We start from the raw sequence: 26,561 nt of genomic DNA on the forward strand, positions 1-26,561 counted from the left end.
CAGATGCATAAGCCACCTTGTGTTTCTGGCATTAGGTGGGTACTGCGGAATCGAACCTGTTTCCACCTTAGGCTCGCAGGCAATCGCCTTAAGCACTAAGCCATCTTTCCAGCCTCCAGTCAGTTTATTTTTCTTGTCTAATGTTTTCTGTTTTGATGCAGAGGAAGGCACCTGTGAAGTGAGATCGTACATTTCTGCCGAGTTTCTCACTGTATCTAGGAACACTTATCACTCCCGCCTGGAACCCTCAAAAGTTCTCTTGTCCTCCGTTTCTCTTCCTGACGCGACGCGACGCGACGCGATGCGACGGTGACGCAGCGTTTCCTGCGCGCGGGGGCGGGCCCGCAGTGAGGCCGTAGGCGTCGCAGGCTTATGACGCACGGCGCCGCGTGCTTCACCACGTGTGAAGCAGCTCCCCGGCTTTCAGCCGCCACCTTCTTTGGCAGCTGGGCACCGTTTCTCTGCTGCGCAGGCCTGGGGCCATGGAGCACCTTCTGGTGGAGCTGGCGGCGGGGCCGCTGCGGTTAATCGCCTCCAGGAACGAGAGGAGCCGCAGCGAGCTGGGCAGGTTCTTGACTCAGCAGGTGAGGACCCGAGGGCGCGGGGCGGCTCTGCCGGGCTGGCCGTGGCGGACTGTGCGGAGGAGCCTTTTGTGTCTGGGGTCGATTTCCCTCCCCCTAGCTCCCTCTGCGACGCTTAAGCTCTGGTGGCAAGCGTGTCTTTCCGAAGGAAATGGAGTTTTCCTAAAGTGATCTTTCTACACAGGTGTAACTGAGCGCGCGAGGCAGCTATCCCCGTGGGTTTCGTTGCGTGTTTTTCTCTTTTGGCCATTCCCTTTTCGGACCGTGGAGTATTGACTGTGTTCCTGCTGTTCCCCAAATCTCTGTGCTGTACTGAGGAGACAGACAGTCCCTTATGACCTCCGGGTTGAAAGTTTTTATTTCCTTTGGAAACCGTTCATAAACACAAAACTTAAAGGACGAAGTAAGACAGCTGAAGCTAACTTTAAACTCTCCGTAGGACCTGTGAGGATTTCTGTTAGATGCGTCTCATTGACTTCTGCCTGAGTTGAGGATCCTTAATAGTCATCGTTATCCCATGCTTTCTACCCATAAAGTCTAGTGTCTTGTGAGTAGAAAATACGTGTGCTTTTAAACTTTGTAGACCTCATTCAATCACTGAGGAGGCTGAGGGATTTTACCTTTTTGGAGGGGCAAAGTACACCCCTTAAGAGCTTTTAGTTTTTTGGCCGGGTAAGGATGGGTGGGTGCTGGGAGTTGAATCCAAAGCTCAACTACTACCCATGCACTACTACTGAATTACACCCCCACCCAAGAGGAATTTCTGATTGATCGATTTACCATAGGAAGCCAACCTGAAGTATCTACTGTGTTGTTTGGCCATAGGCCTTCTTAGCAAAGGGACTCAGTAACATGAGTAGGCGGTTTAGAGGTAAAACATGTCTTTGGTTTGTTGGGCAGATAATTGGTTTAGAGGAGCTGAATTCATGAAAGGCCATTAAATTATATATTGTGGCTAGGGCGATTTTTCTACAAGTTTGTTTAGAATTGGTAGCTCGGATTCTGGGTCTACAGTGCCTGGACCAGTTTCAGGGGTGTTACTACAATTACTATAGTAATTGGATGCACAATTAATGTTTATGGGGCTGAGGTTTAGCTCAGCACCCAAGGTGGGGAAGGTGGTTTAGATTGGGGGAATGGAGTAGGAAATTATATGTAGCCTTTATTCAGTAATAATTTAGGGAAACTGACACATTTAAACATAAGATCCACCCATGTAGTTTTGGAGCATGTAGTAATGCTGCCCAGTATCCCTTTCTTCTGCCTTGTATTGTCAGATTCTAAAACCAATCTCAGAAATTTCAAGAAATGGAAAGGGATTGTTCCTTTATTTATGGGGTAGGTAATAATTTTAATGAAAACTTATTTTTTTTTATAAATACTTTTATTTGTAACAGAGAGAGGTAATGGGTGTACCAGGGCCTTTTGATACTGCAAATGAACTCCAGATGCATAGGCTACTTTGTGTATGGGATTGTACCTGGGTACTGGGGAGCTGAACCCTTGCCAGCAGGCAAGAAAATGCCTTTAACTGCTGAGCCACCTCTCCAGCTCCTATTTTGTTTTGTTTTGTTTTATATTTTATTTGCAAGCAGAGACAGAATAGGCATGCCAGGGCCTCTATCCACTGCATACAAACTCCAGATGCACGTACCACTTTGTACATTTGACTTTACTAGGGAGTCCAATTCAGGATGTTAGGATTTGTAGGCAAGCGCCTTAACCGCTGAACCATCTCTCCAGCCCCTAATTTCAGTTAAAAAAAATTTTTATTGGGCTGGAGAGATGGCTCAGCGGTTAAGGCATTTGCCTGCAAAAGCAAAGGACCCTGGGGTTGATTCTGCAGGACCCGTATAAGCCAGATACACAAGGGGGCACATGTGTCTGGCGTATCTTTGCAGTGGCTAGAGGCCCTGGCACCCCCATTCTCTCTCTCTCTCCCCTCCACCTCTTTCTCTCTCTCTCTCTAAGTAAATAAATAAATAATTTAAAATATATATTTTATTATTTATTTGAGTGAGACAGAGGGGGATGGAGGATGAGAATAGGTGTGTCAGGGCCTCTAGCCACTGCAGATGAACTCAGATGCATGTGCTACCTTGTACATCTGGCTTACATGGGTACTGGGGAATTGAACCTAGGTCCTTAGTCTTTGGAAGCAAGCTTTTGTAACCAAAAGCATTAGTAGCATTAGTAATTGGGCATAAACATAAATATAGAGGGCAATTTTTTGGGTATACTATATCCATTTAGCCAAGTAACAGAAGTAGCTTCTTCACCTAGGGCTTATGAATTCCTCAGCCCCATATGTTCTTAGTATCAGACACAGATTCCCATGGATCCAGCATCAAATCTAATCATAGAACAGTTGGTTTTCCCCATAACAGACATGCCACTATTTTACCAGTTGGTGTATTTTTCTTGGCTGGCCAGCCCTGTTAAGTTGCAGGATCCATTGTTGGTTGAGATTTTTCTTTGTCTTCCCCCCACCCCCGTCCCCCAAGATTTTTCTTGGTAAAAAATATTTATTTATGGGGGAGAGGAGAATGAGTATGCTAGGCCCTCCAGCCACTGCAACTGGACTACAGATTCATGCACCACTTTGTTCATTTGGCTTTATGTGGGTACTGAGGAATCAGACGCCGGTCTTTAGGCTTTGCAGGAAAGCATCTTTTTTTTTTTTTTTTTTTTTTTTCGAGGTAGGGTCTCACTCTAGCCCAGGGTGACCTGGAATTCACTATGGAGTTTCAGGGTGGCCTCTAACTCACAGTGATCCTCTTACCTCTGCCTCCCAAGTGCTGGGATTAAAGGTGTTCACCACCACGCCCGGCTGCATCTTTTTAAAAAATATTTTATTTGTATTTATTTATTTTAGAGAGAGAGAATGAATATGGGTTATGCCAGGGCATCCAGCCACTGCAAACAAACTCCAGATGTGTGCACCCTCTTGTGCATCTACCGTGGGTCCTGGGGAATCCAACCTGGGTCCTTTGGCTTTCCAGGCAAATGCCTTAACCGCTAAACCATCCCTCCAGCCCTAGGCAAGCGTATTAATGGCTGAGCCACCTGCAGCTCCAGATTTTCTTTTCTTTCCTTTCCTTTTCCTTTTCTCCTTCCCTCGCCTTGCTTCTTGTTTTTCAGGGTAGGGTCTCACTTAAGCCCAGGCTGACCTGGAATTCACTATGTAGTGTCAGGGTGGCCTTGAACTCAAAGTAATCCTCTTACCTCTATCTCCTGCGTGCTGGGATTAAAGGCATGGGCTACCATGACTGGCCCTAATTTTTTTAAAAGATTTATTTATTTTTTTGCAAGCAGAGACACAGAGAAGGGGAGAGAGAGAGGGAGAGTGTGAGCAAGCGCATGCACACAGCTGGGCCTCTAGCCACCGCGCAAACTGTAGACACATGCACCACTTTGCATCTAGCTTTATGTGGGTACTGGAGAATTGAACCCAGGTCACTAGGGTTTGCAGGCAAGCACCTTAACTGCTGAGCCATCTCTCCAGGGCTCTAGTATTTTTTTAAAACATATTTTATTTTTATTATTTACTGGGGGGGGGGGAAGGTAGGTAGACAGAATGGGCGCACCAGGGCCTCCAGTCACTGCACATGAACTCCAGACACTCGGGCCACCTTGTATGTCTGGTTTATGTGGGTCCTGGGTCCTTTGGCTTTGCAGGCAAGTGCTTAATTGCTAAACCATCTCTCCAGCCCATGTTTTTTCTAAATTAAAAAAAAAATTAACAACTTCCATAATTATAAACAATATCCCATGGTAATTCCCCCCCTCCCTCCACTTTCCCATTTGAAAATTCATGATCCATAGTTTCTCTTTTATTTTGATGTCATGATCTTTTCTTCCTATTATAATGATCTTGTGTAGGTAGTGTCAGGCCAGGCACTGTGAAGTCATGGATATCCAGACCATTTTGTGTCTGGAGAAGCACATTGTAAGGAGTCCTACCCTTCCTTTGGCTCTTACATTCTTTTTTTTTTTTTTTTTCGAGGTAGGGTCTTACTCTAAACCCAGGCTGACCTGGAATTCACTATGGAGTTTCAGGGTGGCCTTGAACCTCAGCGATCCTCCTACCTCTGCCTCCCAGTGCTGGGATTAAAGGTGTGCACTACCATGCCCTGCTGGCTCTTACATTCTTTTTTGTTTATTCTTCCACAATGGACCCTGAGTCTTGGAATGTGTGATGGAACTATTTCAGTGCTGAACACTCCTCTATCACTTCTCAGCACCATGATGCCTTCTGAGTCATTGCAAGGTCACTGCCATCTGAAAAGATAAGGTTCTCTAACCAAAAGTGAGAGTAGCATTGATATATGGGTATGAACATTAAGAGAAGTGCTTACTGGGAAGTTTGATGAGCATAGTATATACATTTAGCCAGACAGCAGCAGACATTACACCCCTTGGGTTCATGACTACCCCTGTTATAGGTTTTCAGTATCAGGGATGTATTCCCTCCCATGGAGTGGACCTCCAGTCGAATTAGAGGGTGGTTGTTTTCCCCCATAACAGACGTGCCACTATTACACCTGTTGGCTCATTTGGCCTGGTTGGCCAAATATAAGGCTTGCAGTGTCCACTATTGGATATCTTCACTGGTGATTTCTCTTTCTCCCATTGAACTGCATGCAGAATGGCGTCTTCCAGCTTTCTGTCAGCTGGTCTACATGGAGGAGGTTATCAGCTCAGTTCCAGCAGAGTTTCTCATTGACCTTGCAGGCCAACTATGTAGAATCTTTAGCAGTAGGGTCTTACCATCTATTTCTGGTGGGAAACCAAGGGCCTTGGCCTGTAATGTTTTGGGGGCATCAGGGACCTTCCTGGCCAAAAACTCACTGGTATGTATCCCATCCCTGGCACTGAAAATTTTCTAGTAAGTCTATGGCTCCTGTGGTTTTCATTGTCCAAAAAAGTAGTAGGTTTCTGTATGACTTATTTGTTTGTTTGGGTTTTCAAGGTAGGGTCTCACTCTAGCCATGGCTGACCTGGAATTCACTATGGAGTCTCAGGGTGGACTCAAACTCACGGCAATCCTCCTGCTTCTGCCTCCTGAGTGCTGGGATTAAAGGTGTGCGCCACCAAGCTCGGCCGTATGAGTTACTTATATCCTCTTAGATTTTGATTAGCCCTCCCTCCCCCTTTCCTTACTCAGTCTCTTCCCCTGACCTTACTTAGACTTCTTCACCCCCACTAATCTATTCTTCTACTTACAAATATACAATACCATCCTATTAGGTCCTCCCTCCTATTCCCTTTGTATCTCTTTTCTAGCTTACTGGCCTGTGCTACTGAGTTTTCTTCCTACTCACACAGAAGTCCAGTTATTTGTAGCTAGGATCCACTTATGGGAGAGAACATGTGACGTTTAGTTTTCTGGGCCTGGGTTACCTCATTTAGTATAATCTTTTCCAGATCCATCCATTCCTGCAAATTTCATAACTTCATTTTTCTTTACTGCTGAGTCAGCCTTTTTTCTTTTTTTTTTTTTAATTTATGAAAGAGAGAGAGAGAGAATATGAATGAATGAGAATGGGCATGCCAGGGCCTCCAGCTACTGCAAATGAACTTCAGACACATGCATTACCTTGTGCATCTGGCTTCTCATGGGTCCTGGGGAATTGAAACTGGATCCGTAGGTTTCATGGGCATGTGCCTTAACTACTAAGCCATCTGTCTAGCCCTCGGCCCATATTTTTTAAGATACTTTTTTTTTTTAAGCTAGCAAAGAAATAGGTTTCTATGGCTTATTAATAATATCTTTAATTTTTTTTTGTTTGTTTTTGTTTTTCGAGGTAGGGTCTCACTCTGGTCCAGGCTGACCTGGAATTAACTCTGCAGTCTCAGGGTGGCCTCAAACTTATGGCTATCCTCCTACCTCTGCCTCCCGAGTGCTGGGATTGAAGGCGTGCGCCACCACGCCCGGCTTCTTTAATTAATTCTTAAAAATACCTATTTATTAGGCTGGAGAGATGGCTTAGTGGTTAAGGCACTTGCCTGTGACGCCTATGGATCCATGTTTGACTTCCCAGATCCCATGTAAGCCAGACATGGTGGTGCATGCACACAAGGTGGCACATTCATCTGGAGTTCGATTGCAGTGGCTGGAGGTCCTGATGTGCCAATTCTCTGTCTAAAATAAATTAAATTTTAAAAAAAAGTATTTATTGAGCGAATGAGTGAGCATGTGAGCACCATGCCCTATGATGTCTGGCAGTAAGTACAGAATTTTTACATTTTCATTTAGAGGAATACTAGGGTTTAGATCCTTGAACACAGATTATTTTTGAGCTGAAGCTCTGTACTATTTTGCATAGAATCCTAGTATTGCCAGGTGTGGAGGCACTCGCCTTTAACTCTATAATCTTCTATTTTAATAAAACCACTCTTGGCAGCCAGGCGTGGTGGTGCGTGCCTTTAATCCTAGCACTTGGGAGGCAGAGTAGGTGGACTGCTGTGAGCTCAAGGCCACCCTGAGATTACATAGTGAATTCCAGATCAGCCTGGGCTAGAGTGAGAGCCTACCTCAAAAAACCAAAATAAATAAATAAATAAGTAAATAAAATAAAATAAAACCACTCTTTGGTTTTTGAGAAACTCGGTTATGAAGTTTGGAATTTGAGAATATTTATTCTAAGATAGAATTCTGATCTTCTCAGTACACATGAAATTAAAATTTTTCCTTTGATTTTTTTGTTTAAAGTTTTTTTTTGTTTTTTTGTTTTTGTTTTTCGAGGTAGGGTCTCACTCTAGCTCAGGCTGACCTGGAATTCACTATCTCAGGGTGGCCTCAAACTCATGGCAGTCCTCCTACCTCTGCCTCCTAAGTGCTGGGATTAAAGGCGTGCAACACTACACCTTGCTTGTTTAAAGTTTTTTTTGTTGTTGTTCATTTTTATATATTTATTTGAGAGTGACAGAGAGAGAAAGAGGCAGAGAGAGACAGAGAAAGAGGCAGATAGAGAGACAGACTGGGTGCGCCAGGACTTCCAGCCACTGCAAACAAACTCCAGACACGTGCGCCCCCTTGTGCATCTGGCTAATGTGGGTCCTGGGGAATTGAGCCTCGAACCAGGGTTCTTAGGCTTCACAGGCAAGCACTTAACCGCTAAGCCATCTCTCCAGCCCCTCTTTTTGATTATTTGAGGTAGGGTCTTGCTGTAGCTCAGGCTGACTTGGAATTCATTGTAATCTCAGGTTGGCTTCAAACTCACAGCACTCTTCCTACCTGTGCCTCCCAAGGCTTGGATTAAAGGCATGTGCCACCATGCCAGGTGCAGGCTTGTTTTGTAAGCAAGTGCCTTTAACTGCTGAGCAATCTTCCCAGCCCACAAATGAATTTTTGTTTGTTTTTTTGAGGTAGGGTCTCACTCTAGCCCACACTGACCTTGAACTCATTTTAGTCCCAGGCTGGCCTCAGTCTTGCCATCATCCTCTTACCTTTGTCTCCCTGGTGCTGGGATTAAAGGCATGTGCTACCACTCCCAGCTACAATTAAATTTTTAATTTTTCTTTGTTTGGTTTTTTGAGGTAAGGTCTCATTGTAGCCCAGGCTAACCTGGATTTCATTATGTAGTCTCAGGCTGGCCTCAAACTCACAGTGATCTTCCTTCCTCAGCCTCCCGAGTGCTGGAATTAAAGGCATGTGCCACCATGCCCGGCGATACCAATGGGTGCGTGTGTGTGTGCGTGTGTGCGTGTGTGTGTGTGTGTGTGTGTGTGTGTGTGTGTATATATATATATATATATGTATATATATGTATTAACTTTTTATTCTATTTTACTTGTTTTGAGAGAGAGGGAGGAAAGCAGAGAGAATGGGTATGCCAGGGCCTCCAGCTGCTGCAAACAAACTCCAGACTCAATGTGCCACCTTGTGCATCTGGCTTATGTGGGTCCTGGAGAATTGAACCTGGGTCCTTTGGCTTTGCAGGCAAGCGCCTTAACTGCTAAGCCATCTCTCCAGCCCCTAAAAATTTATTTATTTACTTGAAAGGGAGGGAGAGAGAGAGGGACCAATGAATATAAACATTTTTAATATATGTATATTTTTGTTGACAATTTCTATACTTAGAGACAACCACCCATAGTATTTTTCTCCCCTTCCCACTTCCCCCATAACTCTCCTCTCCGTCATATCCCCTCCCTCCCTCCCTCCATTAGACTCTCTTTGGATTTGATGTCATCATCTTTTTCTCCTGTTATGAGGGTCTTGTTTAGGTATGGCTAGGTACTAAATTCTGTCCGGATAGTTGTATGTAAGGAGTGGTACCCTTCCTTTGGCTCTTACATTCTTTCTACCACTTCTTCCACAATGGACCCTGAGCCTTGGAGGGTGTCCAATGAATTTTTAAAAAAATATTTTATTTTTATTTATTTATTTCACAGAGAAAGAGGGAGGAAGGGGGGGAGAGAGAGAGAGAGGGAGAGAGAGGGAAAGGGAAAGGGTGTGTCAGGGCCGCCAGCCACTGCAAACGGAACTCCAGATGCATGCTCCTCCTTGTCCATCTGGCTAACATGGGTCCTGGGGAATTGAACCTGGGTCCTTTGACTTTGCAGGCAAACGCCTTAACCCCTAAGCCATCCCTCAAGCCCCAATGGATATTTTTGACATGGATGTTTTGTTTCCTCTCAGGTATGGACACCTCAAGATCGCCAGTGTATCCTGAATGCTTTAGCACAGTTGCTGTTGGATAAAGACTGTACTGTTTTACTTGGCCGCCAGCTGCGTCCTATCCTTTTGGATTTGCTGGAAAGGAATGCTGAAGTCATTAAAACTGGAGGCCAAGTCAATCATGATCTTCATGAACGTCTTAGTGTGTCAATGAGCAAACTCCTTGGTCATCATCCTGACATCCTCCCGTGAGTAGCAGTTTTATTCTCATTGCCTTGTGAGGAGTTGAAATCTTTGAAGGTATGATGGCTCTTGTAACCCAAGCACTTGGGAAGCTGAGGTACAAGGATTGTGAGGTTGAGGCCACTTGTGTATCCAAAATCAAAATAAACTAGTTCTCTCATTGGAGGAATATGGATTGAGAAAAGGGAAATACAGAAAGTAGAGATAGTAATATTTTAGGAAGATAGTCACATCTTAATCCAGTTACCCCATCTGTCAACATTATTAGGTTTCTTTCTCTCTTGCTTTTCTTTGGTTTTTTGGAGGTAAGGTCTCACTGTAGCCCAGGCTGACCTGGAATTCACGATGTAGTTTCAGGTTGGCCTCGAACTCCCGAGTGCTAAGATTAAAAGCATGTGCCACCATGTCTGGCTTTTCTTTTTTGGCAAATCCCACCATTGTGGAGCCCAGGTTAGCCTGGAATTTCCTATGTAGCTCTGGCTAATATCAAACTTGTGGCATTCCTCTTGCCTCAGTCTCCCAGTTGCTGAGATTACTGTATGTGTCCCACTGCTGGCTTACTAGGATTCTTTCAAATCTTAGTCATTAAGACACGTCTAGAAAAATGGTCTCAGGGACTGGCATGACTTGCATATAAGTAAATCTAAATGAGTTTTAGCTGAGGCTTTTATAACATTATTTATTTAACTTTTGGTTTTTCTAGGTAGGGTCTCACTCTAGCTCAGGCTGACCTAGAATTCACTATGTAGTCTCAGGGTGGCCTTGAACTCATTGCGATCCTCCCATCTCTGCCTCCCAAGTGCTGGGATTAAAGGTGTGTACCACTACTCTTGGTTTATAGCATGATTTTAGATGGGTGAAACTTCTTAATTTTTTATTTATTTATTTTTTTCGAGGTAGACTCTCACTCTAGCCCAGGTTGACCTAGAATTCACTATGTAGTCTCAGGGTGGCCTCAAACTCATGGCTATCTTCCTACCTCTGCCTGCTGAGTGCTGGGATTAAAGGTGAGCACCACCACCTGGATTTTTTTATTTTATTTTATTTTTTTTTATTACAAGTGCAAGGGTGAATTAGTAGAGCTTTAGACTCAGAGTATTGTTCAGTTCTGGAGTGCTTGCTTATCATTTGTGCATCCTGGAGTTCAGCCCCTGCTTGTTCCCCAAGACCCCTATAAACAGCTGGGTATAGCCATGCATATTTGTAACCCTGGTTTTGTAAGGAGCAGAGACTAGAAAATTGCTAGGGCTTCGGAAAACTGTTCGCTTGTTCATCTGAAGGAAGCAATTGAGGAAGGGTACCTGATATTTTCTTGGCCTCTGCATTCTTGTGAGTTTATCTGCATATATATGCACTAACCTTCCCACCCCCTTCCACAAACCATACCACATATAGTACACATACACAAACCCAAGAGGGTGTTGGGATGATGTAGCTTAGTGGTAGACTGTTCACTTAGCATTGACAAGTTCCTGTGTTTGATTCCCAGGACTAAAACAAAGTAAAGCAAAAAAGAAAAAAGTTATATGTTAATGATGAGTCAATGTATAGTTAAAATCCACTATAGGTGCTGGGGACATAGCTCAGCAGTTAAAGACACTTGCTTCAAGCAAAGCCTGCCATCCTGGGTTCGATTACCCAGTACCCATAAAAAGCCAGAAACACAAAGTAGAGTTCGTTTGCACTGCCAAGAGACCCTGGTGTGCTATCCCCCCATTTTCTTTTCCCCTCCTTGCAAATATAAGTGAGGGAAAAATATTAAACAAAAAAAAATACCCACTATCGATAATGATATTTCATAGGATTTGGGTTTTTAGTTTAGGTTGTTTTAGATTTAGTTTAAAATTTTTAGCTAGCTCATTTGATACCTCCTTACATTAACACTGTACAGGCATGCAGCAACATGTAGAGAGGTAAGTCATTTATTCAATAAAAAAAAATCTCAATTTAGAGTCTGAATCAGAAAGTCAGATACGGTTCCTATACCATAAAGAACTGGAAGCAGACATGCAAACAATTGTTTTTGTTTTTTTTCAAACACAGATTGATGATTGAGTGCCACGATTGAATATAGGGCCTTACATATGCTAAAAAGCAGGGACTTTACCATTGAGCCATAATACCCAATTTTCCTCTTGCAAAAAAGTACAGTGTATTAACAGGGCTTGGTGGCCCATGTCTTTAATCACAACAATCAGGATTGCTGTGAGTTTGAGGCACCTTTGTGACAATATAGTGAATTCCAGGTCAGCCTGGGCTAGAGTGAGACCCTATGTGAAAACAAACAAAAACCAAAAAAAGTACAGTATATTAAATACTGGAATAGAGAGGTATGAAATAAATACTTGGGAGCAAGAAAATTAAAAATATTATTTTGGTTTTTTTTGAGGTAGGGTCTCATCCTAGCCCAGGCTGACCTGGAACTCACTATGTAGTCTCAGGGTGGCCTTGAACTCATGGTGATCCTCCTACCTCTGCCTCTCAAGTGCTGGGATTAAAGGCGTGTGCTACCACATCCAGCTGTGGTTCTGTTTTTAGGACTACATCTTTGAAAAGGAGGATCAGGGACATACCCTATGATTGCACATGTATCTCGAATTCATTTGCAGTGGCAGGAGATCCTGGCATGCCCATCTGTTCTCCCTCTCTTTGTGTCTCTCAAATAAAATAAAAATGTAATGTTTATGTATGTATGTGTGTGTGTGTATATATACACACACACATACACACACATACATACATATATAATTGATAACTTCCATAATTGTAAACAATGTTCCTTGGTAATTCCCTCCATCCCCTCACTTTCCCCTTTGAAACTCCACTCCATCATATCCCCTCCCCCTCTCAGTCAGTCTCTTTTATTTTGATGTCATGATCTTTTCTTCCTATTATGATGGTATTGTGTAGGTAATGTCAGGCACTGTGAGGTCATGGATATCCAGGCCATTTTGTGTCTGGAGGAGCATTTTGTAAGGAATCCTATCCTTCGTTTGGCTCTTACATTCTTTCCGCCACCTCTTCCACAAGGGACCCTGAGCCTTGGAAGGTTTGATAGAGATATTTCAGGACTCAGCACCATGGTGCCTCTTGAGTCATCCACTCCAAGGTCACTGGCATCTGAAAAGAGAAGGTTCTCTAACCAAAACTGAGAGTAGCATTAATAAATGGGTATGAACATTAAAAGTAGTGCTTACTGGACTGTTTGGTAAGCATAGTATATACATTTAGCCAGACAGCAGCAGATGTTACACCCCTAGGGCTCATGACTACCCCTGTTGTAGGTTTTCAGTATCAGGGATGTATTCCCTGCCATGGAGCAGGCCTCCAGTCAATTAGAGGGCCAAATATTTATAAGGCTTGCAGTGTCCACTGTTGGGTATCTTCACTCGTGATTTCTCTCTCTCCCATTTAACTGCATGTAGCATGGCTTTTTCCAGCTTTCTGTCAGCTGGTCTACATGGAGGAGGTTTTCAGCTCAGCTCCAGCAGGATTTCTTAGTGACCTTGAAGCCCAAGTATGTGGAGTCTTCAGCAATAGGGTCTTACCATCTATTCCTGGTGGGAAACCAAGGGCCTCGGCAATGGCCAGTAATGTTTTGTGGGTATCAGGGACCTCCCTGGCCATCAACTCACTGGAAGGTATCCCATCTTTGGCACTGAAAATTTTCTGTTGACTCCTGAGTGTTCCATTGTCCAAAGAAGTAGATTTCCATATGACTTATTAGCCCTCCCTCCACCTTTCCTTTACTCATTCTCTTCCCTTGACCTCACTTAGGCCTTTTCATCCCCATTAATCTGTTCTTCTACTTACATATATACAGTACCTTCCTATTAAGTCTCTCCTCCCTCCCATTTTACTCCCTTTATATCCCCTTTCTAGCTTACTGGTCTCTGCTACTGAGTTTTCTTCCTACTCACACAGAAGTCCATAGTTTTTAAAAAACAAAAACAAGGGCTGGAGGGATGGCTTAGTGGATAAGGCATTTGCCTGCAAAGCCAAAGGACCCTGGTGATTCCCCAGGACCCACATAAGCTAGATGCACAAGGGGGTACATGTACATGTGTCTCAAGTTCATTTACAGTGGCAGGAGATCCTGGCATGCCCATTTGTTCTCCCTCTCTTCTGTCTGTCTCTCTCAAGTAAAATAAAAATATTTTTTTTCAAAAACAAATACAATGGCTGGAGAGATGGCTTAGTGGTTAAGGCATTTGCTTGCAAAATCAAAGGACCTTGGTTCGATTCCTCAGGACCCATGTAAGCCAGATCCACAAGGGGGCGCATACATCTGGAGTTTGTTTGCAGTGGTAGGAGGTCTTGGCATGCCCATTCTCTCTCTTCCCTCAGTAAACAAATAAAATATACTTTAAAAATCCTCAGGTCCCAGTTAATATTTCTCTGCAATTGTCTTTATGTATTGGAGAGTGTGAAATTGCTTTATTATATATCATACAAAAGAACAATTTACTTTTTGTTGTAAACTTGTGATATGTACAACTACCACTGTAGTTAATTTTAGACATTTATATAGTTTCCCCTCCTTTCCCCTTGTGTTGAGGATAGAACCTGAGGTCTGTGCATGGTAGGCAAGTGTTCTACTATTTAGCTATAACCTTAGTTCTATGCATATATTTATACAGTTAATATTTCAATATAATTAAGATAATTATAATAAAATAATTGTAACATTTATTTTTATTTATTTTTTATATAAACTTAATCTTAATAATGTAACACTTCTTCTGGGTTGCTTGCATTCGGTTCTTTTATCTGTCTCTCCTCTTTTATGATGAAGATAGGTCGTGTATTCCAAGATGGTAACATCCCAAATGTAGTCATAGTATGAGTCCATAGCATCATGAATGTTTTGTTCCTGCAGTGATTTAAAAGCTATTTTTTAGCAATTTCTGAGGAACTGACATAAAACTACTTGTGTGTGGCAGTTCAGCAAAGAGCAGCACTTTATCATTCGTTTTATTACCTGGTCTGTATAAACATCAGGGGGCACAGCCTTGTTAAAGAAATTAGAGCACACAGCTCCTGCCTGGGGGTAATACTGAAGAGCTGCTGAATACTGATTTGTTGCAAAATAAATGTCTGCTTGGATATTTAACCAAGAATGATTGTTTGGATTTATACTGAGTGTATTACAAACCAGTTCTTTCACTGTGATTGCTATAGCTTCAAAGTCCACAGACTGGACGTTTGGAATAGAAGATGGCCATATAGAAATATGTTCAGCTGTTATATCATTCATGGTGTCCTCCTGAACATTGTGAAGTTTCACAAAGAGTGATAAAATGATACTTAAAACCAATGGCTCCCATAACTTTTTTTTTAAATTTTTTATTTATTAATTTGAGAGCGATAGACACAGAGAGAAAGACAGGTAGAGGGAGAGAGAGAGAATGGGCGCGCCAGGGCTTCCAGCCTCTGCAAACGAACTCCAGACGCGTGCGCCCCCTTGTGCATCTGGCTAACGTGGGACCTGGGGAGCCGAGCCTCGAACCGGGGTCCTTAGGCTTCACAGGCAAGCGCTTAACCGCTAAGCCATCTCTCCAGCCCATAACTTTTTGATAAAAGAAAGCAGTTCACTCCGATACATTATGCCTAAAGTTGATTCCGTCTACTTTATTAAACTAACTTGGCCATCATTTCCTCATTTGTGTTGATTAGACACACTATAGGTCTTTTTGAAGGAAACAAACAAACAAACAGCTGCTTCATTGGGTTTTTCAAAGTAGGATCTCACTCTAGTCCAGGTCTAATTGGAATTCATTATGTAGTCTCAGAGTGGCCTCAAACTCACTGCAATCCTCCTACTTCTTATCTCCTAAGTGCTGGAATTAAAGACATGCACCACCATGCCTGGCATTATATACATTTTGATAGGATATGGTTCTAGTTTTGTTTTTCCCAAGAGTTTTTCTGATTTCTTTTATCTTTTCTATTTTATTTTATTTTATTTTAGGCAAGCCCAACAGGCAGGCAGGCAGGCAGGCAGGCAGGCTGGCTGGCTGGCTGGCTGGCTGGCTGGCTTGCTTGCTTGCTTTCCCTCCCCCCCACCTCCCTCCCTCCCTTGCTGAGGGAGAATTGACACACTAGGGCCTCCAGGATGTGTGTGTTCACTTGTGCTCATGAGTGACCTTGTGTGCCTGCATCACTTTGTGCATCTGGCTTATGTGGGAACCCGGAAAATTGAACATGAGCCCTTAGGCTAGGCTTCCCAGGCAAGTGCCTTAACCACTAAGGCATCTCTTCAGCCTATTTTTTTTTAATTTTCATGTGATCAGGCATGTTTTATGTGCATGTTTGGCAAGTGCTCTGCACTATATTGTGATGTGTTTTTTTATTTTTTATTTTTAAACTTTATTTCACAGAGAGAGACAGAGAATTGGTGTGCCAGTCCCTCAGCCATTGTAATCGAACTCCAGATGCTTGCACCACCTAGAATATATATAGTTTTTTTTTCTTTGTGAGGTAGGGTATCACCCTAGCTCAGGCTGACTTGGAATTCACTGTGTAGTCTCAGAGTGGCTTCGAAATCACAGTAATTCTTCCACCTCTGCCTCCCGAGTGCTGGGATTGAAGGCGAGTGCTGGGATTGAAGGCGTGCTCCACCACGCCTGGCTAAATTAAAATGTTTTTAACTTGGGTATAGTGACATACACCTTTAATCCCAGCACTCGGGAGGCAGAGGTAGGAGGATTGCCTTGAGTTCAAGGCCACCCTGAGATGACAGAGTTAATTCCAGGTCAGCCTGGACCAGAGTGAGACCCTACCTCGAAAAACCAAAAAAAGAACAACAAAAACATTTTAATTTATGAGAGAGAAGAATGAGGGAAGAGGGAAGGGGAGGATTATGGCTGCACCAAGGCCACTTGCTGCTGAAAGTGAACTCCAGTTGCATATGCCACTTTGTGCATCTGGCCCCATGTGGGTACTGGGGAATTGAACCCCAGCCACAAGGCTTTGCAAGCAAGCCCCTTTACTGCTGAACCATCTCTCCAGCTCTGAAAAAGATAGTTTATATCATTTCAGTCTATTAGTTTTTTTGTTTTGTTTTTTAAGGGTCTTCCTGTAGCCCAGGAGAATATAGTCCCAGGCTGGCCTTGAAATCATAGTGATTCTTCTCCTACCTGTGCCTCCTGAGTGAGTGCTGGGATTAAAGGCATGCACTACCATGCAAGGATTTTTTTTATAAACTACTTATTTTATTTTATTTTATTTTTATTTATTTATTTGAGAGCAACAGACACAGAGAGAAAGACCGATAGAGGGAGAGAGAGAGAATGGGCGCGCCAGGGCTTCCAGCCTCTGCAAACGAACTCCAGACGTGTGCGCCACCTTGTGCATCTGGCTAACGTGGGACCAGGGGAACTGAGCCTCGAACCGGGGTCCTTAGGCTTCACAGGCAAGTGCTTAACCGCTAAGCCATCTCTCCAGCCCAAGGATTTTTTTACACTATTTTTACTTATTTGCAAGCAGAGAGAAATAGAAGATGGACAGAATGGGCACACTATGGCTTCTAGCTGCTGCAATTAGTCTGCAGATACATGTGCCACTTTGTGCATCAGGCTTTACGTGAGTATTGGGAAATCGACTTGGGTTGTTAGGTTCTGCAACCAAGTACATTTAACTGTTGAGTCATCTCTCCAGTTCAAGTTGTTTTCTTTCTTGATTGTTTTTTTTTTTTTTTGGTCTTTCAAGGTTAAAGTCCAGGCTGACCAGGAATTCACTGTGTGGTCTCAGGGTGGCCTTGAACTCATGGTGATCCTCCTACCTCTGCCTCCCAAGTGCTTGGATTAAAGGACTGTGCCACAACACCTGGTGGCGGCTGCTTCTTTGTCTTCCTCCTCCTCCTTCCTACCCCTCTTCTCCTCCTTCCTCCTTCCTCCTCCCCCTCTTCTTCTCCCTCCTTTTCCCTCCTCCTTATTCCCTTAAAATTTTATTTATGAGGGAGATTAGGGGAGGGAGGGAGAATGAGTGCACCAGGGCCTCTAGCCAGGGCAAAAGACAGACACATGCACTACCATGTGCAACTGGCTTACGTGGGACCTGGAGAATTGAACCTGGGTCCTTAGCTTTGGCAGGCAATCACCTGAACCACTAAGCCATCTCTCCAGCCCCCCATTTTTTTTTTTTTTTTTTTTAATTTTTATTAACATTTTCCATGATTATAAAATATATCCCATGGTAATTCCCTCCCTCCCCACCCCCACACTTTCCCGTTTGAAATTCCGTTCTCAATCGTATTACCTCCCCATTACAATCATTGTAATTACATATATACAATATCAACCTATTAAGTATCCTCCTCCCTTCCTTTCTCCACCCTTTATGTCTCCTTTTCAACTTACTGGCCTCTGCTACTAAGTATTTTCATTCTCACACAGAAGCCCAGTCATCTGTAGCTAGGATCCCCATATGAGGGAGAACATGTGGCGCTTGGCTTTCTGGGCCTGGGTTACCTGACTTAGTATAATACTTTCCAGGTCCATCCATTTTTCTGCAAATTTCATAACTTCATTTTTCTTTACCGCTGAGTAGAACTCCATTGTATAAATGTACCACATCTTCATTATCCACTCATCTGTTGAGGGACATCTAGGCTGGTTCCATTTCCCAGCTATTATAAATTGAGCAGCAATAAACATGGTTGAGCATGTACTTCTAAGGAAATGAGATGAGTCCTTTGGATATATGCCTAGGAGTGCTATAGCTGGGTCATATGGTAGATCAATCTCTAGCTGCTTTAGGAACCTCCACACTGTTTTCCACAATGGCTGGACCAGATTGCATTCCCACCAGCAGTGCAGAAGGGTTCCTTTTTTTCCACATCCCCGCCAACATTTATGATCATTTGTTTTCATGATGGTGGCCAATCTGACAGGAGTGAGATGGAATCTCAATGTAGTTTTAATCTGCATTTCCCTGATGACTAGTGACGTAGAACATTTTTTTAGGTGCTTATATGCCATTCGTATTTCTTCCTTTGAGAACTCTCTATTTAGCTCCTTAGCCCATTTTTTGATTGGCCTGTTTGATTCCTTATTAGTTAACTTTTTGAGTTCTTTGTATATCCTAGATATTAATCCTTTATCAGATATATAGCTGGCGAAGATTTTTTCCCATTCTGTAGGTTGCCTCTTTGCTTTTTTCACTGTGTCCTTTGCGGTGCAAAATCTTTGTAATTTCATTAGGTCCCAGTGGTTAATCTGTGGTTTTATTGCCTGAGCAATTGGGGTTGTATTTAGAAAGTCTTTGCCAAGACCAATATGTTGGAGGGTTTCCCCTACTTTTTCCTCTAGCAGTTTCAAAGTTTCCGGTCTGATGTTTAGGTCTTTAATCCATTTGGACTTAATTCTTGTGCATGGCGAGAGAGAAGAATCTATTTTCATCCTTCTGCAGATATTTATCCAGTTTTCAAAACACCATTTGTTGAAGAGGCTGTCTCTTCTCCAATGAGTATTTTTGGCATTTTTATCGAATATCAGGTGGCTATAGCTACTTGGGCTTACATCTGGGTCCTCTATTCTGTTCCACTGATCTACATGTCTGTTTTTGTGCCAGTACCATGCTGTTTTTGTTACTATGGCTCTGTAGTATAGGTTAAAATCAGGTATGGTGATACCACCAGCCTCTTTTTTGTTGCTCAGTATTATTTTAGATATTCGAGGCTTTTTATGATTCCAAATGAATTTTTGGATTGTTTTTTCTATTTCCATGAAGAAAGCCTTTGGAATTTTGATAGGGATTGCATTAAATGTGTAGATTGCTTTAGGTAAGATTGCCATTTTCACGATATTGATTCTCCCAAGCCAGGAACAAGGGATGTTTCTCCACTTTCTAGTGTCTTCTGCAATTTCTCGCTTGAGTGTCTTAAAGTTCTCATTGTATAGATTCTTTACTTCCTTAGTTAGGTTTATTCCAAGGTATTTTATTTTTTTTGATGCAATTGTGAATGGGAGTGATTCTGTGATTTCATCCTCTGTGTGTTTGTTGTTAGCATATATGAAGGCTACTGATTTCTGTGTATTTATTTTGTATCCTGCTACATTGCTGTAGGTTTTGATTAGCTCTAACAGCTTGCTAGTAGAGTCTTTAGGGTCCTTTATGTATAGAATCATGTCATCTGCAAATAGTGATAACTTGATTTCTTCCTTTCCAATTTGTATCCCTTTTATGTGTGTCTCTTGCCTTATTGCTATGGCTAAGACTTCCAAAACTATATTAAATAGAAGTGGAGACAGTGGACACCCTTGTCTTGTTCCTGATTTTAGTGGAAAAGCTTCCAGTTTTTCCCCATTTAGTAATATGTTGGCTGTAGGCTTGTCATAAATAGCCTTTATTATATTGAGATATGTTCCTTCTATTCCCAGTCTCTGTAGGACTTTTATCATGAAGGGATGTTGGATTTTGTCAAATGCTTTCTCTGCATCTAATGAGATGATCATGTGATTTTTGTCCTTCAACCCATTTATGTAATGTATTACATTTATAGATTTGCGTATGTTGAACCATCCCTGCATCTCTGGGATAAAGCCTACTTGGTCAGGGTGAATGATCTTTTTGATATACTCTTGTATTCTGTTTGCCAATATTTTGTTGAGAATTTTTGCATCTATGTTCATGAGGGAGATTGGTCTGTAATTTTCTTTTTTTGTTCTATCTTTGCCTGGTTTTGGTATCAGGGTGATGCTGGCCTCATAGAAGGAGTTTGGTAGGATTCCTTCTTTTTCTATTTCCTGGAAAAGCTTAAGAAGCAATGGTGTTAGCTCTTCCTTAAAAGTCTGGTAAAATTCAGCAGTGAATCCATCCGGGCCTGGGCTTTTTTTAGTTGGGAGATTATTGATAACTGCTCGGATCTCCATGTTTGTTATAGGTCTATTTAAGTGATTAATCTCATTTTGATTTAATTTAGGTAGGTCATATAGATCAAGGAAATCATCCATTTCTTTCAGATTTTCATACTTTGTGGAGTATATGCTTTTATAGTATGTCCCTATAATTTTTTGAATTTCTCTGGAATCTGTTGTGATGTTACCTTGTTCATCTCTGATTTTATTAATTTGTGTCTCTTCTCTCTTTCTTTTGGTCAGATTTGCTAAGGGTTTATCAATCTTGTTTATCCTTTCAAAGAACCAACTCTTTGTTTCATTAATTCTTTGGATTGTTCTTTTTGTTTCTATTTCATTAATTTCTGCCCTAATCTTTATTATTTCTTCCCGTCTACTACTTTTTGGTTTGCCTTGTTCTTCTTTTTCCAAGGCTTTAAGGCGAAGCATTAGGTCGTTTACTTGCGACCTTTCTAATTTCTTAATATAGGCACTTAAGGCTATAAATTTACCTCTTAGAACTGCCTTCATTGTGTCCCAGAGATTTTGGTATGTTGTGTTCTCATTATCATTTGACTCTATAAATTTTTTGATTTCCTTTTTGATTTCTTCATTGACCCACTCATCATTTAGTAGTGTATTGTTTAGCTTCCATGATTTTGTGTATGCTCTATAGCCTTTCTTGCTACTGATTTGTAGTTTAATTCCATTGTGGTCAGATAGAATGCAAGGAATTATTTCAATTTTCCTGAATTTGTTAAGATTTGCTTTGTGTCCTAATATATGGTCTATTTTAGAGAATGTTCCATGTGCTGCTGAAAAGAATGTATATTCTGCAGCCTTTGGATGAAATGTCCTGTATATATCTGTTAGGTCCATATCTTCTATGACCTCATTTAGTCCAGATGCCTCTCTGTTTATTCTTTCCCTGGATGACCTGTCAATTGATGAGAGTGGGTTGTTAAAGTCACCCACCACCACCGTGTTTGGTGTTATCTGTGACCTTAGTTCTAATAGTGTTTGTTTGACGAATTTGGGAGCCCCCATGTTAGGTGCATATATGTTTAGGATTGTAATGTCCTCCTGTTGGAGTGTGCCCTTAATCAATATAAAGTGACCTTCCTTATCTTTTTTGACTAACTTCGGACTAAAGTCCACCCTGTCTGATATTAGGATAGCAACCCCTGCTTGTTTTCTAGGCCCATTTGCTTGAAACACCGTCTTCCAACCTTTCACCCTAAGATAATGTCTATCCTTTGTAGAAAGGTGAGTTTCTTGAAGACAACAAATTGTAGGATCCTGCTTTTTAACCCAGTCTGCAAATCTATGTCTTTTCGTTGGGGCATTGAGACCGTTGATATTAAGAGATATTATTGAAAGGTGTGTATTTATGTTTGCCATTTGTGTGTGTGTGTGTGTGTTACTTGTTCTACCTGTGCTCTCTTCTGTTAACTGGTATTTGAGTATGGCTGGTTTTTTCTAGGTTCCTTATATGTGTGCTTTTCCTTTTGTTCAGCATGGAGGATTCTATCAAGTATTTTCTGTAGAGCTGGTTTTGTCTTCAGATATTCCTTTAACCTGCTTTTGTCATGGAATGTCTTTATTTCTCCATCTATTTGGATGGATAACTTTGCAGGATAAAGTAACCTTGGTTGACAGTTGTTATCTTTCAGAACTTGGAATATATCACTCCAGGCCCTTCTGGCTTTAAAAGTTTGTGTTGAATAATCTGCTGTAATCCTGATGGGCTTGCTTTTGTAGGTAACTTGATTTTTCTCTCTAACTGCTTTCAATATTTTTTCTTTGGTTTGTGTGTTTGGAAGTTTGAGTATAATGTGGCGAGGAGAGTTTCTTTCTGGGTTTTGTCTGGCTGGGGTTCTAAAGGCTTCCTGTATCTGTATTGGCACCTCTTTCCCAATTTGGGGAAAATTTTCCTCTATGATTTTGTTGAAGATGCCTACTATGCCTCTGGAGTGGAATTCTTCTCCTTCTACTATGCCCTGAATTCTTATATTGGATCTTTTCATAGTGTCCCGAATATCTTGAAATTCCCACTCGTACTTTTCTATAAGTTTGTCTTTCTCTTTGTTGGACTGCATTAGGTCTGCCACCTGATCTTCTAGCTTAGATATTCTGTCCTCTCCCTCATCCATCCTACTGGTGAGATTTTCTACAGAGTTTTTTATTTCATTAACTGTGTTCTTCATTGCTAATAATTCTGACTGGTTTTTCTTTATTATTTCTATTTCTCTATTTATGTCTTGTATTGCCTTCTTTATTTCATTAAATTGGTGTCCTGCCTCTTCTTTGATTCCTTTGATTTCCTCTTTGATTTCCTCTTTGATTTCTTCTTTGGTTGTATTCATGTGTTCTTTGACCTCTTTGAACATATTTATAATTATTCTTTTGAACTCTTTCTCAGGCATTTCCTCTAACTCTTTCTCACTGGAGGACATTTCTGATGCATTAATACTTTTAGGTGGATTTATATCGTCTTGCTTTTTAGTGTTTCTTGTGTTATAATGTATATATTTTTGCATCTTGGATTAAGTTAATGCTTGGATTTTCTAGCTAGCTGTGTATTCTTAGCTGTATCAATTGATTTGGTGTAAAATATTTTCAGGGTAGGACCTTAAGGTATTAGGTGTGGCTCTTAAGACTCTCAGAGTATCTACAAAGATGTTCTTAGGGGTTGAGTTTCCCTGCTATAGGAGTATTCAAGCAGGCTGAGTGGAATAATATACTGGTAGATTCTAAAATTTAGCTAAACACTGTACCCATTCCATCAACAACAGCCCCGAGTATGTATGCAAGAGTAGTTATTATAATGACCAGATCCTCTATCAACAAAGAGGTTTAGATTTCTGGTCTGTTGAGGTATCCAAGTCAGCTTGTGACCAGGTGAGACCCTTCCCTGGTGCAATCCCAGTTACCTTGGGTGATTGTGGTCTCAGTCAAGTTGCTGCCTGGGTCGTCGGGCTGCTGTTCTGATTTCTGGAGCTGGGCACTTGCTTTTCCTACGGGGCAAACTGAGCTGCTGCCGCCTCTGCAGCTGTTGTAGGTGCCTCCGCCGGAGCCCCCACCACTGCTGAAGCTGCCGTTGTCGTGTCCACCGCTGCTGCTCACCCCGAAGCCGCTGCTGTCCTGGGTCCGCTGCTGCTGGGGCCACTGGTACCGGTGCTGGAGCCGCTGAAGTTGCTGCCAAATTCTGCTCCTGCTTGGGTCCCGCCGTCAGCCCAAGTTGGCGTGGCCGGGTCCCGGGCCGCTGCTGTGTTCGCTGGAGCTGGGTTCAGGCGGCAGGGGAGGGGAGGGAGCCGCGGCTGTTCTGGTTGTATCGTTTCTCCACGTGTGCTTTTACCTCGCGGTCTGCTCCTCCCTCCGTTGCTCGCTGCCGCTCTCCCCTCACGTTTCCCGAGTTGCGGAGAGCGCGGTGTGAGGGGAAAATCCCGCACCTGGCTTGTCCTGCGGCTCGAGTCGAGAGACCGGCGGTTTTCTGCCGCTCCGCGGTTGCGGCGGGTAGCTGAGCCGCCCCGGAGCCGCTGTTCCCGGCTGTGCAGGCTCTGGATGCTCTATAACTCTTCCACTTCTCCGCTGCCGCCTCAACTTCCTATACACCTCACTTTTTAGTAAAAGTGTGTATTTTGCTGAGTTTATTTTGGTCTTTCCCCCCCCAGGCTGTTTTGGCGTGGTACCTACGCCGCCATCTTAACCGGAAGTTTTCAGCCCCCCATTTTTAAAAATTTAAACATTTTATTTCATAAATATAAACAAATAACATTATCATGATCTCCTACCATCTTCCCTTTCCCCCCTTTCCAAATCCTCCTTCCATTAAACCCATCTTTTTTTTTTTTTTTTAGGTTTTTATTTTTTTTCTTTTTTGGTTTTTCGAGGTAGGGTCTCACTCTAGCCCGGGCTGACCTGGGATTCATGATGGAGTCTCTGGGTGGCCTCGAGCTCATGGGGATCTTCCTACCTCTGTCTCCTGAGTGCTAGGATTAAAGGTGTGCGCCACCACGCCTGGCTTACCCTTCCTTTTTTTCAAAATATATTTTTTAGTTATTTATTTGGGAGTGGAAGACAGGGAAAGGTGGGGAGAAAGAAAGCACCAGGGACTCTGCCACTGCAGACTAATTCTGAACCCATTACCACTTTATGCATCTGGCTTTACATGGGTAATTGGGGAATTGAACCTGAGCTGGCAGGCTTTGCAAACAAGCACCTTTCTGCTGAGCCATCTCCTCAGCCTTGAATCAGTCTTTCTATTTTTTTTTTAATTTTCAATTTTTTTTTGTTTTATTTTATTTATTCATATATATATATTTTTAAATTTTTATTAGCATATTCCATGATTATTAAAAAAATCCCATGGTAACTCCCTCCCTCCCCCCTGACACTTTCCCCTTTGAAATTCCATTCTATATCATATTACCTCCCCATCTCAATCATTGTACTTACTTATGTACAATACCAACCTATTAAATACCCTTCTCCCTTCCTTTCTCTTCCCATTATGACTCCTTTTTAAGTTACTGGACTCTGCTACCAAGTATTTTTCTTCTCACACAGAAGCCCAATCATCTCTAGCTAGGACCCACATATGAGAGAGAACATGTGGAGCTTGGCTTTCTGAGCGGGGGTTACCTCACTTAGTATAATCCTTTCCAGATCCATCCATTTTTCTGCAAATTTCATAACTTCATTTTTCTTTACCGCTGAGTAGAACTCCATTGTATAAATGTGCCACATCTTCATTATTCACTCATCAGTTGTGAGACATCTAGGCTGGTTCCATTTCCCAGCTATTATAAATTGAACAGCAATAAACATGGTTGAACACGTACTTCTAAGGAAATGAGATGAGTCCTTAGGATATATGCCTAGGAGTGCTATAGCTGGGTCATATGGTAGATCAATTTGTAGCTATTTTAGTAACCTCCACACTGTTTTCCACAATGGCTGGACCAGATTGTATTCCCACCAGCAGTGTAGAAGGGTTCCTTTTTTTCCACATCCCTGTCAACATTTATGATCATTTGTTTTCATGATGGTGGCCAATCTGACAGGAGTGAGATGGAATCTCAATGTAGTTTTAATCTGCATTTCCCTGATGACTAGTGACGTAGAACATTTTTTTAGATGCTTTTATGCCATTCGTATTTCTTCCTTTGAGAATGCTCTATTTAGCTCCATAGCCCATTTTGTGATTGGCTTGTTTGATTCCTTATTATTTAACTTTTTTTTTTTAATTTTTATTAAAATTTTCCATGATTATAAAATATATCCCATGGTAATTCCCTCCCTCCCCACCCCCACACTTTCCCGTATGAAATTCCATTCTCGATCATATTACCTCCCCATTACAATCATTGTAATTACTTATATACAATAACCTATTAAGTATCCTCCTCCCTTCCTTTCTCCACCCTTTATGTTTCCTTTTTAACTTACTGGCCTCTGCTACTAAGTATTTTCATTCTCACACAGAAGCCCAGTCATCTGTAGCTAGGATCCCCATATGAGAGAGAACATGTGGGGCTTGGCTTTCTGGGCCTGGGTTACCTGACTTAGTATAATACTTTCCAGGTCCATCCATTTTTCTGCAAATTTCATAACTTCATTTTTCTTTACCGCTGAGTAGAACTCCATTGTATAAATGTACCACATCTTCATTATCCACTCATCTGTTGAGGGACATCTAGGCTGGTTCCATTTCCCAGCTATTATAAATTGAGCAGCAATAAACATGGTTGAGCATGTACTTCTAAGGAAATGAGATGAGTCCTTTGGATATATGCCTAGGAGTGCTATAGCTGGGTCATATGGTAGATCAATCTCTAGCTGCTTTAGGAACCTCCACACTGTTTTCCACAATGGCTGGACCAGATTGCATTCCCACCAGCAGTGCAGAAGGGTTCCTGTTTTTCCACATCCCCGCCAACATTTATGATCATTTGTTTTCATGATGGTGGCCAATCTGACAGGAGTGAGATGGAATCTCAATGTAGTTTTAATCTGCATTTCCCTGATGACTAGTGACGTAGAACATTTTTTTAGGTGCTTATATGCCATTCGTATTTCTTCCTTTGAGAACTCTCTATTTAGCTCCTTAGCCCATTTTTTGATTGGCTTGTTTGATTCCTTATTAGTTAACTTTTTGAGTTCTTTGTATATCCTAGATATTAATCCTCTATCAGATATATAGCTGGCGAAGATTTTTTCCCATTCTGTAGGTTGCCTCTTTGCTTTTTTCACTGTGTCCTTTGCGGTGCA

The 26,561-nt window shown here is 42.2% G+C and overlaps 1 protein-coding gene across 4 annotated transcripts in view; it reads left to right on the forward strand.

Moving 5' to 3' along the window:
- Nucleotides 1-413: 413 nt before the first annotated feature.
- The window catches only part of Mdn1 (midasin AAA ATPase 1), a 229,453-nt gene continuing 203,305 nt past the window's right edge, over nt 414-26,561 (forward strand). For all 4 annotated transcript variants that reach the window (XM_045154108.1, XM_045154109.1, XM_045154110.1 and 1 more), the window contains exons 1-2: nt 414-584; nt 9,229-9,455. In XM_045154108.1, coding sequence (XP_045010043.1) covers nt 483-584; nt 9,229-9,455 — 329 coding nt within the window. In that variant the 5' untranslated portion in view covers nt 414-482. The remainder of the gene's footprint in view (nt 585-9,228; nt 9,456-26,561) is intronic.

This window comes from Jaculus jaculus, chromosome 7 (assembly GCF_020740685.1).
Source record: "Jaculus jaculus isolate mJacJac1 chromosome 7, mJacJac1.mat.Y.cur, whole genome shotgun sequence".
In the NCBI taxonomy this organism is placed as follows: domain Eukaryota; kingdom Metazoa; phylum Chordata; class Mammalia; order Rodentia; family Dipodidae; genus Jaculus; species Jaculus jaculus.